Source organism: Agelaius phoeniceus, chromosome 3 (genome assembly GCF_051311805.1).
Source record: "Agelaius phoeniceus isolate bAgePho1 chromosome 3, bAgePho1.hap1, whole genome shotgun sequence".
In the NCBI taxonomy this organism is placed as follows: Eukaryota; Metazoa; Chordata; class Aves; order Passeriformes; family Icteridae; genus Agelaius; species Agelaius phoeniceus.
Window position 1 is genome coordinate 3,855,352 of NC_135267.1, and position 16,066 is coordinate 3,871,417.

General features: G+C 48.6%; 1 protein-coding gene across 1 annotated transcript in view; it reads right to left on the reverse strand.

Annotated features, from left to right (window-relative positions):
* XKR6 (XK related 6) overlaps positions 1–16,066 on the reverse strand; it is a 177,086-nt gene that overhangs the window by 20,135 nt on the left and 140,885 nt on the right. The window contains exon 2 of the mRNA XM_054630642.2: positions 323–519. Within this exon, the coding sequence (XP_054486617.1) occupies positions 323–519 (197 nt within the window). The remainder of the gene's footprint in view (positions 1–322; positions 520–16,066) is intronic.

A 16,066-nucleotide genomic window follows, 5' to 3' on the forward strand; every position in this document is an offset into this window, starting at 1 on the left:
GTTGCATTTGCCTAGTGCCAAGTGACAAACGAGTGGTGCCACAGCAGCAGAGCCTGCTTGCCTCCTCCTGACACCACCATCATTCCTTCCGCCTGGACTGGCCGTGGAAGAGCTGAATCCCATCTTTTCCTTGACACTGACTTTTTTTTTTTTTTCTCCTCAGAGGAACGAGCAGAAATTTTACCCAGCGAACTCAGCAGAGATTTGTCCCAAAGCGGCAGCCCCCAGCCAGGGCGGGAAGTGAGCAGCACATCCATCAGCTGCTAGGCTCTGGGAGCAGAGGGCAGAGGCTGGAAAGGTGGGGAAGAGGGGGGCCACTTACATGGTAATGTTTCTGCACGGTTCTTTTGGATCATTATGCAGAGCTGTAGCACCAGTTGAGGGGCGCTCTCGAGGAACGTTTCCAGGAGGCGCAGCATGTTCACGTCTGCATATTCGTACATCATAGCCCAGTAGAAACGCCGCTGGTGTTCCTTCCTCCTCTGGCTCTGGATCCCCAGGTACATTGTTCGGATATACCTGCAGGGAACAGGAGGGAAAAGGTGGGGGTGAGATGCTGGAGTTGCAGCAGAATCTGTTTGTGGGGTTCTGGGGAGATATTGGGGTTTGCACAGTTCTTCCGCTCCTGTCACTGCCATATTTTCTGAAAAATCCCCTTGCCCAGGATTTTCTCCAGGGAAGCTGAGAAGCCTCAGAGGAAAAGAAAAATAATATTATCTCATTTGCTTCTCCTGTGCTTGAATGTGGTTTGGAGATTGTTTATCCGATATGTGAATTGTTTTTACTTAATGACCAATCACTGTCCAACTGTGTTGGGACTCTGGAAGCAGTCGCGAGTTTTCATTAGTATTTTGTTAAGCCTTCTGTCTGTATCCTTTCTCTATACTTTATTATAGTTTTAGTACAGTATTTTTAAATATAATATAACATAATACCATAAAACAATAAATCAGCCTTGTAAGAACATGGAGTCAGATTTATCAATTCCTCCTTCATCCTGGGGACCCAGCAAATACCACACGCTCCCTCCTGTCAGATCTGAGGAGAACTTTTAGAATTTGACTAATCATTAATGTTACAGATCCAAGATCATCAAGCCCAGCCTTAAACTGGATGCCACCCTGAGAACAAGACCATAAAATGAAGTGCATTTTGAGTTGCAAAGGTGGGAAAACTTTATCTGGTACTACCCGAATGTGAAGCCTGGGAGTAGGAAATACTTTTGAAATGCAAGAAAACAACCCCCTCACCTGATTTTCATCACAAGAAGAAAACCTACATGAAAAATACTGGTCCTAATACTTGGAAGTGGCTTGACAGACCATCGAAACCCCCTCAGCACTCTGGTAAGGAGCTTCTCTCACAGACCCCAGAGCTCAAGAAGTGTTTGCACCACGCTCTCAGGCTCATTGTGGGATTCTTGAAGTTGTCCAGGAATTGGAATCTGAGAATCCTTGTGGGTCTCTTCCAGCTCAGGATATTCTGTGATTCTGTGATTTGACCCTGTCTCATCATAGGTGGAGCAATGAAACACCACCTTCATATGTGTGTGACCCACAGATGTGAAAGGCCACAGTTTGTCACTGGTCAGCTTTGAGACTTTGGGCAATTTTGGAGTACAAGGAGGTGTCTCATGCATGGACAGGCACAGCTCTACCACTGCCTCTGTCTCAGGACTCATGGCATTTAAGAAAAAACCCTTAACAGAGTCCTTTCTAATACCTGTTGATATCACAGAATCACAGAATGGTTTGGGTTGGAAGGGACCTTAAAAATCATCTTGTTCCAACCCCCTGCCATGGGAAGGGACACCTTCCACTATCCTAAATTGCTCCAAGCCCTGTCCAGCCCAGCCTTGGACACTTCTAGGGATTGACAATCCAACATTGTGTCTTCTTCCTTCTCATCCAGAGCAGTGGCTGTAACCTCGCTTGGGATGGGAACCATCTCACCTAATGCCGACCCTAAAGCCGCTCATCTGAGCCAGTCAGTCGTCGGAAATGTCCCCTCCCGGGACTGTTCATCTGTCCCAGCTCGGCTGCCAGCACGGCAGAGGGATGAAACGCCTTCTGGAGGCTCTGGGAGGGGCTCCCGGCACAAGCTTTGGGGCTTGGCCAAAACGATTAGATCATCCCCTGCCACTCGGGCGAGACTGCACAGCCAGGGAGAGCAGGAGGAAAGGACGTGAGCCTGGAGAGCCTCCGGATCTCCGAATCACACCCAGGAACAGGGAGCTGGGAGAGAAACAGAGGCAGCTCTGCGAACCCTGTCCTTCATCCAGCATCTTGTCCTTCCTGACCGGCGCGGGAGGCGAAAATAATCCCGAAAAGAGGGACTGCAAGGACACCAAAAAAATGACGCAGGAAAGCCACCAGATGGGGCTCAACACTCGAGAAAATGCTGCGCCAGTCACACGACACTGGTGACACTGGTGTGACATCCACAGCAGACCCCGAGGGGACAGAGATGGCCGTGGGGCACCTGCTCTGCCAACCTGTCCAAATTCACCACCTGCACTTGGTATTTCCACGGAAAGACCCCAACCCCAGGAGCTGCAGCATGACACAGGCATCCTGCCTTCCCTTCAGCCAGGAATTAAACAAATGCAGTTTAGCTGGAAAGGCAAAGTCAGGGAGAGTGTAGTGGCTCAAGGAGAAAGCAGAGAAAAGGAGAATGCAATGGTTTTTGTACTCTCAGTGACACAGGGACAGCAAAACCCAAGTGGTGGTGCCCTTAAGGTTCTGCCCATTGGCAAAGGCACCATCACCTCTGCCAAATTCCACCGAACCTGTCCTGTAGTCCTGGATGGTCTCCCCCTCCCCAGAAGCTCCCATTCCTGCTGGTACACAAAACCTAAACTCCTTTTCAGAAGGTTAAAACCACTCATTTCTCATCACCTCAGCCACAGACAAGAAGAATTTGTTGGTTTTCACCCTGCAGCAGTCTTTTACCTGTTTGCACATAGTTGCCATGTAAACCTTTCATTTCTCCAGATTAAAAAAAAAAAAATCACAGTTCCATAGAATCATAGCATTATTAAGGTTTGAAAATACCCATAAGATCATAGAGTTCAATCATTTCCCTAGTACTGCCAAGGCCACCGCTAACCTGTGTCCCCAAGTGCCACATCCACATGGCTTTTAAGTCCCTCCAGAGCTAAGGACTCTCCCTGACCAGCCACTTCCAATGCTTGATAACCCTTTCCCTGAAGGAATTCTTCCTGATGTCCAACCTGAACCTTCCCTGGTGCAACTTGAGGCTGTTTCCTCTCATCCTGTCCATTATTCCCTGGGAGCAGAGCCTGACCCCCCCAGCTGCCCCCTCCTGTCAAGAGGGCCAGAAGGTCCCCCCTGAACCTCCTTTTCTCCAGAAAAAAAATATTTCAGTGCCTTCCCACAGTTCCTATTTCCTACACCTCTACTCTTCCACACTGCTGTTCCCAACAGCTCAAATTTTGGGTTATTTTTAAGACCACCTTTCCTTTTCCCAGCCCTCCAGGCTGGCTGAACCAAGGTGCAACAATGACACTGGGCCACTCAAAAAGATTAGGAGGAAATTATCAGAAGGGACACAATGTCCTGCAATGATTTCTCCTGGATCTCTGGGGTTAGGGTGAATCTCTAGGGATTCACCACCATGCCCAGTTTAAGCACAGATTTTTCTTACTGGCCACAGAAAGAGGACATGACACCAACCCATGGAGGCAGAATGCATGGAAAAATATTCAAATTCATGGGATTGACACAGTGTGCTGATCCTGTCTCCATCAGTGGCAGTGGCACAAACACCAAGTTCTCCCTGAGTGCTGAGCCCACAGCCTTTGGCAAAGGTCACCTGCATTGCGCCTCTTCCAAGGATGGGGAAACTGAGCCAGAGAGCACCAAAAAGATGCTCTCAAAGTTTTTTTGGCATCAAACCTCAGATCTTTTAGTGCTGTCCCCTGCCTCTAAACACCACATGAGAGGAGCAGAGCCCTACCAGCTGAGGCTCCTCCATCCAGAGTGGACATAATTCCTTCACAGCATAAATCCCAGCCCTGCCAAACCTGACCCCAAAGGACAAATCTGTCCCTATCCCCTGGGACTGTGACCTCAGGAACCCCTTGGCAAATGTTGGGCAGTGTGAGCAAAGCAGGTCTGAGGACCATTTGCAGCTAAAGGTTAAATTAACTTCATTTTTCTTTCTCTTCTATCCATGAAAAAAATATGGTGCTCTGTCTTCAGCATCCTTCAGACCCAAATCTGGCAAAGAGAGGAAAGGAATGACTGAGATCCCATTCCTTCTTGATGCCAGTGGATTGTGATAAAAGTAATAAAGTCATACTTCCAGCTTGTGGGCTTTCAGCATGTAATAAATACCTACTTAATTTCTACTTAATTAATCAACATAAAATTTCACCCAGCTCCAACATTGATAATTCTTAACCCTATTTCCAAACACCAGTGTACAGAACTGGTGTAAACTGTTTTATTCCAGTTCCTCTGTTTCCCTTTTTTATTTTATTTACTTTTTGAGGGTCTTTCAAACCTTTCCTAACATTGGTTAAGTGTAGACAACTTAAGAAGAATTAAGGAAAAAAAAAAATCAATGTCATTTCACCTGAAATTCATTGTTCCCGGTCAAGCTGGTGGCAAACAGGCTTCTATAATTAGACTTTAAAATCCATATTCAGGCCTGATCTTCAATCTTCAGCAACATGATGCTTCCTCTTATGTCAGTGAAAACCATTCACTGCTCCGTGCTTTTGAAAATCAGGCTAATTTATTTATTTAAGAGCTTAATTTTGGATACAGGAGCCCAACTTTGGGCTTTTTTTTTTTTTCCTTTTTTGAATGCTGGCTATTTTTATATAAGAGCGTGTGTATTTGTGTGTATTTTTAGTTCTAAGTCTCATCACAGCTTCAAGAGATAGAACTAATTTGGGGTTGGGAGGGGGATTGGGGTAATGTTTTTGAATTTTTAAATTTTTTTTTTAGTGCACAAAGGATTGGCTGTCCCCTCCCTCCTGGCAGGGCTCCCAGAATTCCTGTTGGTATAATTACCCTCACTCTTATTTACTACACATGTCACAGCAGCACATGAACTGCTGGGGTCAAAGTCACTGCTGTCCCTGCTCCAAAGTGCCTTTTTAAGGAGCCAAATCCACCAAATGTGGTCAAATAACCTTTGGAAAGAGCTGCAGGAGCCCACCAGGAGGGAGAAGAGGAGATGTTCCTGTTGTAAAAACACAACCCACCCTGATCTCTGTGGAAAAAGCTGCTCCATGGGGATGACAGGGGATGGATTCTGGAGGCTCTGGTTTTGTATCATGAAATGAAGCAGCCCCTGGCCAGCTGGCAAGGCTCAACTCTGCGTGGCTACATCCATCTAGCTGGTCCTGGCCAAAATTTCCAGTGGCTGTGTTGATAATTTTGCAGGGTGAACTATTGCAGGGTCATGCCTGGACCTTGGCAAGGTTGGGTTTGCTGAGGTGGCTCCCAGTGTCACCAGGAAATGTAGGAGGATGCCTCTGGCAATGGGCTGGCTGAGGGGAGGAGGATGAGTGTCAGAATCCAGGAAATTCCTCTGGGGGGAAAATTCCCAGGAAATTCCTGTCCAGGGGCTCAGAGACCTTGGCACAGAACCCAAGACCCCTGTGCCTTTGATCTTGACCCATGGAAAAAAATTACCAACCTTATATGAGGATTTACAAGCCACAAAAGTTTAAGTAGAATGATAGTGAATTTATCACAGGGTGAAAAATAGATTTTTTGGGGTTTTTAGAATGGGGGTTCAGGAGGCAAGATGGAGGATCTGGGCATGTCCAGTATTTTTCCTTCTTCTTCCTAGCCTCCATCTTCTGCTGTGATGGTGGCACTTTTGGATTGGTTTAGAGTAGAAGCTCACTGTCTAACACAGGTGATAGGTATTGGGAAGTTATTGTTAATAATGTACAGGTAGTTTTTAGTATAAAAAGATTCTGAGAGGTGAGGATGTGCAAAAGGGTCAGAGCCCTTTTGGGAGCCCAGAAAGGCACATCAGGACAGGCCCTGGGCTGTGCTTTGGGGGCAGGAGAGTCCTGGTGGCCTGTCCCACACAGCCACAAGCTGACCAAGGGCAGGAATCTCAGGCTGTAACAGCCTGATCACCTTTCCTGAGGCCAACAGGCCAAGATACAAGAAATGAACTCTCTCATCCTCCAAAACCAGGAAAATTCCTCCATATTCAGCACTGGGAATGAATCCTGGCCCTTGTAGATTGCTGAAACCTGCACAGGTTGTGATGACTTGGGAGAGTCCAAATATGCCTGGACCATTCTATTGATTATATTCAGATTTTGGCATGGAATCACAGAATATCCTGAGTTGAGAAGGACCCACAAGGATCATTGAGTCCAACCCCTGGCCCTGTACAGGGTGTGGTGAAATTGCAGTGCCCATGAACAGGTCTTGAAATGACCTGGTTTATCAGTGCAGGTACATGGAAAACGGATTTTGCTTGTGCCCAGCCCTCTGTTGGGGTGGAATGCTGGAGAGACAGCTCTGATGCTGTGGTAGCCAAAACATTGGGGTGTTACCAACACCTTCCCAGCTCCAAATGCAAAGCACAGCAGTGTGGGGGCTGTTGTGGGGAAAACAAACTCCATCTCAGCCAGACCCAGCCAGCGAATCACACAATCTCTGAGGCTGGAAAACATCTCTAAGATCAAGTCCACCCAGCAAGCCAGCCCCATCATGTTCACCACTGACCCAAGTCCACAAATGCCATATCCACGCTCTGAACACTTCCAGGGATGGTGCTTCCACAATGTGATGGTGATGCCACAATGTGGCACAGCTTGAGGCCGTTCCCTCTCATCCTGTCCCTGTTCCCTGGGAGCAGAGCCTGACCCCCCTGGCTGTCCTCTCCTGTCAGGAGTTGTGCAGAGCCACAAGGGCCCCCCTGAGCCTCCTTTTCTCCAGGCTGAGCCCCTTCCCCAGCTCCCTCAGCCCCTCCTGGTGCTCCAGCCCCTTCCCCAGCTCTGTTCCCATCACTGGACACTCTCCAGCTTCTCAATGTTCCTCTTGTCATGAGGGTCCCAGGGCTGTCCCCAGCACTGGTGTTGGATTAAGCCCCAGAGATTGGGCAACTGAGAGGTGTTTCAAAAACTTTTATTCCTTTTTCAGCCTCATGTGAAGGGTGAGACAACACAGATGTTATAATTCATGCTATCACAATCTCTACAAATCCATTTCCCACACACTGGAGGTGTCCCTGCAGTGCCAGCACAGTCACTGTCCTGGCCCTGCTGGCCACACAGTTCCTGGATATTCCAGCCAGGAACCTTTTGGACTTCTAGGCCACCTGTCACACTGCTGTTCAGAAATGTCCTCTGGCACTTCAGGAGTGTGGTTGTGACCTTGGTGACATGGCAGCAACACACATCATATGGTTGGGCACCATCCCATGGCACCAAGCTCCTCCCTGGTGCTTCCTCCTGGAGGAAGAGGATGGAAATGGGGGGTGTCCTTCAGCTGAGGGTTCACCCTCCTGCCACCTCGTCTTCTATGCACTGGAGGGTGTTCCCAGATTAAAATCCCTCTCCTTGGATGGGAGGAAACCAGGCCATGAGTAACTGCTGGGAGCAGAGGCCGCCTGAACATCCCCTTACAATGAGGTTACGTGAGGGCAGATCTCAGCTGGAGCGAGCTGGCATCCACAGGGCTCTGGCAATTTACACCAGCTGCGGCTTTGGCCCGCTTTTTTAATTTTAATGAATTATTTTCATTCTCACTGAAGTAAAAGGAATAGGAGATGCAGTGCTGGAGCAACAGGGGAGTAGGAAAGTGAAATGCTGTCTATTAAAAAAATCAGAGTCAAACTTGGAGTCGCCATCACCATTAACTTGCTCAATGTCAACATTTGTTAGGTGTTTTCTTTGTTGTAATGTCACATGCCAGTGATAAGGATTCATAAATGGATGGTTATTGTTCCTAGTTTGAGTATCAAAATGGGAATTGCAGGGTCCCATCCAGGTGCTGATATTCCACAGCTTTTTCTGGCTGCTCCCAGGGCATCAAACTCCTCCTGATCAAGGGGTTGCATCCAAACTGTCTCTAGGGAGTTGTTCCTGGTCTGAGCCTTGAAGGGTGTGAAGGATTTATTTTCACCACTGTGGGTTGTGTTGGGCCAAAACCAAATGCTAAACTGGGAAAGATCACTTTTCTCTTCAAAATCAAGAAAGGGATCCTTGTTTCTGCAGAAACTCTAATCCAGCCTCCTCAGAGGTCATCCTGACCACACACACCTAAATAATCATTTTGATGACCTTCATCAGGGCCCTGATCTTCAGAACTGGGGTTCTTGGTGCTTTCTGGCAACTTTGGGGGATTTCCTTATACCATTTACACCTTAAAAATCAATAAAATGCAACAATAAGTGTGCTCATCAAGGGGTTTAGCCCTTCTGCCTTGCAGCTTCTGATCTAAGTCTTATCTACTTGTTTCTATCAGTTCCCATTAAAGAATTAATAATTTGTATTACATACTCTCACTTTCTGCCAAATGTGCAACTGAAATTTGTGTTTGAAGGAATGATTGTCCCAGACTTCTGCTGCACAGGAGAAACTGTTACAATTTCATACTCTAAGCCAGTCTGAAGCTGTTTTAAAGCACAGATGGCTTTACTACACACCAGCCTCAAAAGATGCAACTGATTTATAAAACTTATGTTGGGAAGGATCATATTGTGGAATCACAGAAGAATTTAGGTTGGAAGGAGATTTTACAGGTCTGTGGATCAAGGCTCCCATCCAAGTGGGGATAACTCGGAAGTTAGGGAATGTTGGTCATGGCCTGGTGCAGTTGAGTTTTGAAAATCTCCAAAGATGGAGATTCCACAGCCCCTCTGGACGACCTGATCCAACATTTAACCCCAATCCCTGCAGAATCATTCAGCTTGGAAAAGACCTTTTGAGTTCAACCATCAACCCAGCATTATGGGCATGACCAAACCATGTCGTCAAGTGCCACATCCACATGTTTCTTGAACATTCCTGGGGATGGTGAAATGATTTCCAGCCCAAGATCACTTCTACTACTTGAAGGATGTTTACAAATCAGCCCTTCCTTGGAAAGAGTAAATTCCACCCTTTAGATGGAATTAAAAAATATATATAAAATAAAAGCATGACACTGTAGCATTTTTAGGATCTGGTTCAAACAGCTTTGGTATTTGCAGGCTGATTTAACTCATGGCTGATAATCTGGGGGTTCTGATACACAGAACAGGGCTCTGTGATTGATCATTCCTGAGCAAAGTCCCCAGCTCCTCTGAAATTATTGCTTTGGTGGCAGTGCCGGGTGAAAGGGACATAAACCTACACCCCCTCCTCTGGGGCAGCACTCTTGGTCTTGGTTCAAATCCCTTTTTACTGATGGCTCAAGTGGGTATTTGGGACTGTGAGAGCACAGGCAGGGCTGCAGGTGTGATTTCATCCTGCTGACAAACACTGGGGTCACAACCTCCAGCAGCTGCACAGGGCAGGAAAGTGGGGCAAGGGCATCACTGCAGATAAAACTCCAGAGGCCAAAGGTGCAGGAGCTGCTCGTGTTGCTCTGTCTGGGAGATGTTTCTGGGATTTGTTTCTGTGACTGCTCTCCTTCCTCAGCTGCAGAGTAATTTTCTCTGACTCACAGGCTGAAAGATCACAACCAGAAGAAGAGAAACAAATCATAAGGAAGTGCTAGCCCTAAACAGCCCCACTTTTTGTTACTGATTTATCAATCCTTCCCCAGCCTGGCTGTTACTGAACTATCCTTGCTTAGCCAGAGCCTGTCCAGTGTTTGTTTATTCACAAAGATAGCCATGAATGTGTTATTGACATATTCACCACAACCCCAGTTTTGGAAGCAGCCTCTCCTTGCTGCATCCCCATGGCTGAGGGGTTCCCCTGGATATCCAGGCTGCAAAATCCCCATTTCCAGGTCTCTGCTCAGTAAATCAATACAGAATCAGAGAATAGCTTTGTAGCAGCAGCTGCCATTGTTTCAACCCAGACTCCTAGAAATCATGTTTGTGTTTTCATTTGTTAATTATTTTCTGAGATGTAGAGCTCTAAAGCAGGAATACAAACCCCAAGACCTCTCCATCACCATGGCATGAATGCCCTTTTTTTAAATTTCAATGTGGAAACCATCTCCATGCTGCATGAAGGAGGCAGAGCAGCGGGGGCTGCTGGAGAGGGTATCCAAGTGATGGGTGCTACAGAGACATGTCACAGCATCTATCACACGTGGGATGGTCCTAGCACTGAGCCAAATGCTCTCTTTTATCATAGATTCCCCTCCTAAGTTAGTGATGAATTCTTAAACCCCAGTCCTTTCCCTATTTTGCACATGCTTATTTGCTTTAAGGATACTCCAACACTTGATGCTGTCGCCTCTGGCAAAGCCTTCTGTTTTAAATCAAAGCTGTTAAACAGCTTTACACAGGGACCAGGAAGTTGGACTCACACTGAGCTTTTGCTTCAAGTGTGTTTGTAAAAAATAAGGTTTAGTGGGCTCTCCTCGTGGAAATGAAGATGGTCCCAGTCCAGCCAGCCCTGAAAGCCTTGAAAGGAAGCAGGGGTGTTCTGATTGACTTGTCTTGGCTCCAAGCAAGGGAAATTCCCTGAAATGCCAAAGAAAATCCCAAGCAAGTGCCTGAGGACACCCAAAATGTGATCTCAGAGGCACATGGGAACAGTCACCTCACCCTTTGAACAGGATGGGTCACGTTACAGTGTTGTAACCCAGATGGTCTTGAGAAGAGATTTGGCACCACCAGAGCCACGGGGTATCTCAGCAGAGGAGAAGCTGGCATTGCTCTGGGACACCAGTCAGTGACAGGGACACATCTTCATCTCCTCACTGAGATCCCTTGGTGGGGAATGCAGAGCAGGAGAAGGGAAAGAGATGATTTTTGCTATCAGTGAGTCCCTTGGAGATGGAGACACTTGCAGTTTTCCCATCTAAGGTTTTCTCACTTCCTGAGGGGTTTAACAGTTTGGGGTAGTGGGTGCAGAGATCTGAACAGACACTGCAGATTGCCTGTGGTCTGAACCCTCAATAGCCAATGTGGACCCCAGGATCACAGTAATAAAACTGGGAGTTTGTTCCCTCACTCGGAGGGAGACATTTCCATTCCCACACTCTGGCTGCTGGAAAAGACGAGGGGGTCACCTCTGTGTCTGGGAGATCAGATATGGATTCTAGGAGATCATTCCCTGAATTTACAGTGTTTACTCTCTCCCCAGCCATCAGGGTGACTGATGCTTCAGCAGGACCTGAAATCACCAGACTAGACTTTTCCATACAGCAAAGCCTCTCCTAACCCCCCTTCGTAGAGATGAGAAGGTGGACGCTCCAGGATTTTCAAACAGCGTGCCAGAAAAACAGCAGCCAGGAAGGGTTTAGGGAGAAAGGCTCTCCTTTTCCTGCTCAGGAAAAGGAGAGCTGGTTCTTGAGGAGCTGGTGCAGCTGCAAAGAAGCTGCTGCAGAGCTGCCAGGGTCAGAGCTGTGGCTCACTGCCAGCTGCAGCGCGCTCTGCCCGCCGCTTGCATCCAGAGCACCAGGACTCCCAGAAAATCCTCAGGATGCTGTTCAGCAGCTACCAGGCACTCCTGAGCCCTTCAGAGAGCCAGGACTGTGCGTTCAGCAGCACATCCCCGGCTCTCCTATGCCGCAGGGGTCAGAGGCATCCCTGGAGCAAAGCTCCTTTGCACGGGGGCTGCGGCTGTCGCCTCGGCTTTGCCATCCCTTTGAGGAGAAGGAGCTAAAAATTGGGTGAGCGCCTGTGAAATCCTGGAAGAACAGCCTCAGATCGTGGCTATTTTTAGTTCCACAGAAGCTGCTGCATACATTAGTGAGGGCCTGCCTTCCTCTCCGGGCTGGAGAAATCACACGGTGTCCTCCCAGCCTGCCAGGAAAGAGTTTAACCCTTGTTGTCCCACCACAGTCAGCCCCAGACAGCTGCACCCCAGCGTGGGTCATGATGGGGAGCAGAACAAGGGGGAGAAAGGTTTTCCTGGGCATTTTGGCTCTTGCAAAGTAAAGGAAGAGGGTCTTTGGCCCATGGGCCATCATGTGTGGTGGGAGGAGCAGGGTTTGGAAGAAAATTCCAGCACAGAAATGGGATCTGACTGCCACCACCATCCGCCCTGTCTGAGGAACAGACAGGGCTGAGAGGGGCAGGGAGCAGCTCAGAGTTTGCAGAACCTGAGAGTTGATTCCTCAACTCTGGTGACCTCTCATGGTAGCCAGGACAGGTGACATTCATGAGCTGCCACATGTTGCCTTCAATTCACCCACCACGGCATTACAGAATCACAGAATGGTTTGGGTTGGAAGTGAATTTAAGGGAATTTAAGCCTCATTTTGTTCCACCCCCTGCCACTGGCAGAGACACAGTCAAACATCCCAGCTTGCTCCAAGCCCTGTCCAACCTGGCCTTGGACATTCCAGGGATGGGGAAATTAAGCACCATGGGCTACTTAATCCAAATCCCCAATATTTTAGCCACACAACCTCCCAGGAAACCAAACCTCATCACCACACAGGCCCCTCAGATCCTTGGTGTCGCGTCTCCTTCCTCCCACTGGCTGTGTCTCCGCTGCTCCAGACACATCACACTAGGAAAACCGTGGCTGGGACACAGAAAGGAAATGAGGCCAGGGATGAGCTCACCAGCCCGCTGGAACTGTGATGCCTTTCAGCGCACAATTAACAAAAAATAATTGCAATGCTTATTCCTCCACTTTTTTCTTGGAGGGATGAGGAGCAAAGCCTGATCCCTGCACTTCACACCCACAGCGCCTGTCAGCTCCGCTGCCCGTGCACTTTCACATTTTTCCAGCTCTTTAATATTTATTACCTCTGCTGCTTTGTATTACTCATCAGCTATTCCTGGCCAGAGGAAAGGCACTGGCGGGTTCTGGAGCGTGCACGTTCCCTGTTCCTCGAGGGGGCTGTGAGTACAGCAGCACCTCTAAACTCTCACTCACTGCTGGGCCAGTGCAGCCTCCCATGGCTTTGGAAGGGGGACACTCAGACAAGTCTCACCATCCCATCATAGCTGGCTTTCCAAAGGCCACCAGGATGTCTTAGGATGTCTCCAGGAGATGAGACACAGCCTTTTTGGGAGGTACAGGAACCCTTCCATGGGTGTATCCTGCTGATCCCTGCAGGAGCATCCCTCAGGAAGTTCACCTGAGCATCCTTCCCTGCTTCACTCGTTGTTCTTTTCCAAGTCTCCTCCCAGCCCTGTGATTAACCATGGATCTGCCAGCCCCTTTGCCTGCTTGCAGGATTTCTCCCAGATTCTGGGAGCTCTAAGTAAGGATATATATCATAAAACTCAGCAAGTCAGGCTGTGCAGGAGCACTTGCAGTTGTTCCATTTAACAGGCAGCTCTGAGTTAAGACTGGTTCTAAACAATATTGCAAGGAGGACCATCTTCTAGTGGTCATGTTCAGGAGAAGAACCAGCCCAGGCACTGCACTACCCAGTACCACAGCATTTTTACCTTTTATACGTTCTCCTACTAATTTAAAATGTGCTTTCTGCTTGAAGCTTAATAAAAGTGAAGCCACCTGACCATGTCCTTGCTCCACCACCCTCTGGGTGCAGCTGAGTCCTCTCGTGCCAGCAGCCAGCTCATCCAAGTGACAAAAATGAGGTCACAGGAGCTTTCTGCCGGCGAGCAGCATCTGGGAGGTGAGGTATGGAATCCTGCAGCTCAGCCCAAGGGAGGGATGTTCATGCCCAGTTAGGTGCAGAAATGGAGGCGGAGAGGTTAAGTGACTTCCCCTGGGCAAGTGGTGGTTGGTGGGGTTTAATTTAGAATGGGATAGAATAGAATAGAATAGAATAGAATAGAATAGAATAGAATAGAATAGAATAGAATAGAATAGAATAGAATAGAATAGAATAGAATAGAATAGAATAGAATAATTTTAGTTGTAAGGACTCTGTAATGACCATCAAGTCCAGCTTCCAGTTGGGGAGGCCCTTTTCTCTCTCTCCCTGCTGGATGGGCTCCTTTTGGAAGTGCTTAATCCAAAGGAAAGAAAGCCTTTCATTTTCACACACGTTCTTTCAACCTCCTGCTGCTCCAAATGCCTCCCCAGCCCATTTGGATGCCTCTCACACACCTGCTCCAGCCCAGGCAGCTGCCCTGCCCTGCATGGAGAATGTTTGCATTAACATTGACTGTTGCAGCTGCTTGGATGAGATCTATCCCAGAAGCACCAATAAATTGCTGAGTGCATTGATCCAGACGTGACTCAGGAGCCACCACTGGATAATCTCCCTCTGCACCTTCCCCTGGCTGAGTCTGGGCAGAGTTTCTGCTCCCCTCAGCAAAGCAGTGGAGGACTCTTCCATCTTGCATTTCTCCAGGGGCAGGCCTCCTTCAATGACACGTGGGGGTTATTGATTTCTGTAATGAATGGATGGATTTTCCCCTCCTGCGCTCGCACCTCCTCCTTCTCCCACGGAATAATTCAGTGCCTCTGTCATTTACTGCCCAAATGCCACTCCGAAGTGCAAACATGCAGCCTTTCCCTGCTGGAATTGCGTGATTCCTCCAAAGCTTTCACTGTTTTCTCCTGATCTCCTCTGATCTTCCCACCAGGAGGGATGATTTAAAGCAGTGCAGTGAGGCAAGGATGCCAGGCAAGGAGAACAGGAAAGTTTTCCTCTCCAGAAGGAAGGTGTGTGGCCAGAGTGGTTGGGAAAGCTCCGGCTGTGAGTTGGAGGTTGCAGAACTGGCTGGGAAAGGTGGTGGAGATGCCTGTTGGGATGGACCTGGAGGAGATTCCCACACTCCAGGGATCTTAAACAGGAGCGCAGAAGATGTTTTAGTTGTTAAGGAATTGCAGCTGGGGAGGTTGCAGTTGTGGATTGAAGAAAAACTCTGGTGTCACTGGGATTGGCCGAGAAGTTGCCCAGAGGAGTTGTGGATTCCCCATCCCTGGAAGTGCTCAGAACCAGGATGGACGGAGTTTGGAGCAATCTGGGACAGTAGAAGGTGTCCCTGCAATGGCAGGGGTTGGACCTGGATGATCTTTAAGGTCCCTTCCACCCCAAACCACTCTGGGATTCAACAAGGGTCTCACCCCTAGCCCAAAACACCCAGACCCTGCTTCCTTCAGCTCCTCCATGGATATCCCCCTCTCACCACCCACTTCTCCCCAGCCAGGTCCCTGTAGCTCATCTGAAGTGCCACAACCCATCTCCTGCTTTTGGGACCCTTCTCTTCTTGCCCCTTCACCTCCAAGTGACGTGTCCTGCACCCTGCTGCTGGTGGCTCTTGGCCACGGCTCAGGGGACAGCTCTGCAGGGGAGGGACATGCCAGCTCCCTGTGCACAGGTTCCAAGGAGCCTGGCACTGCCTGTCAGCCCTCCTGGCCCTACAAATCCTGCCTGGCCCTCCACAGGAGTCAGAACCTCAAATATCACAGGATGTGGCATTTGTCACCTCCTACGTTTGCAGAGATTTGGAAAGACCAAGAGACCCAGCTAGAATGAGGTCCAAGAGGTGTGCTGCCCATAAACCTGGAATTGCAGAGCAGCCATGGGGAGCTGGGATTTGACATAACTTCTGCATTACAAACTCCCAGTCTGGCTCAGGTTGCCCTTTGCCTCCACAGCCAGGGCCTCACCAGTTAAAAATTTGCAGCTGACTCTGAGCATGTCAGCCCAGGACACAAATCCTGCCAATCCTGATCTAAAACTTCAGGTATTTGAGCCCTAAAACCTCAGGTATTTGAGCCCTAGACCTTCAGGTATTTGAGCCCTAGAACTTCAGGTATTTGAGCCCTAAAACTGCAAGTTTTTGAGCTCCTTTAGCAGGTAAGCCGTGGCAGGCAGGCACAGGAAGGCCTGGCCAACGCCAATGACTGTCCTAAACCACTAAAAGATTCATTGTTTCATTTTCCATCCTTCCCTGCCTCCAACAGACCATCCACCATGTTGGGCCAGACCTCAACACCCAGCTAGGAACAGTGTCTGGGTGCTCTCTCCTGTACTCAGGAGAGTGTCTGGATGCCTTCAGAGCCCTTTAAAAA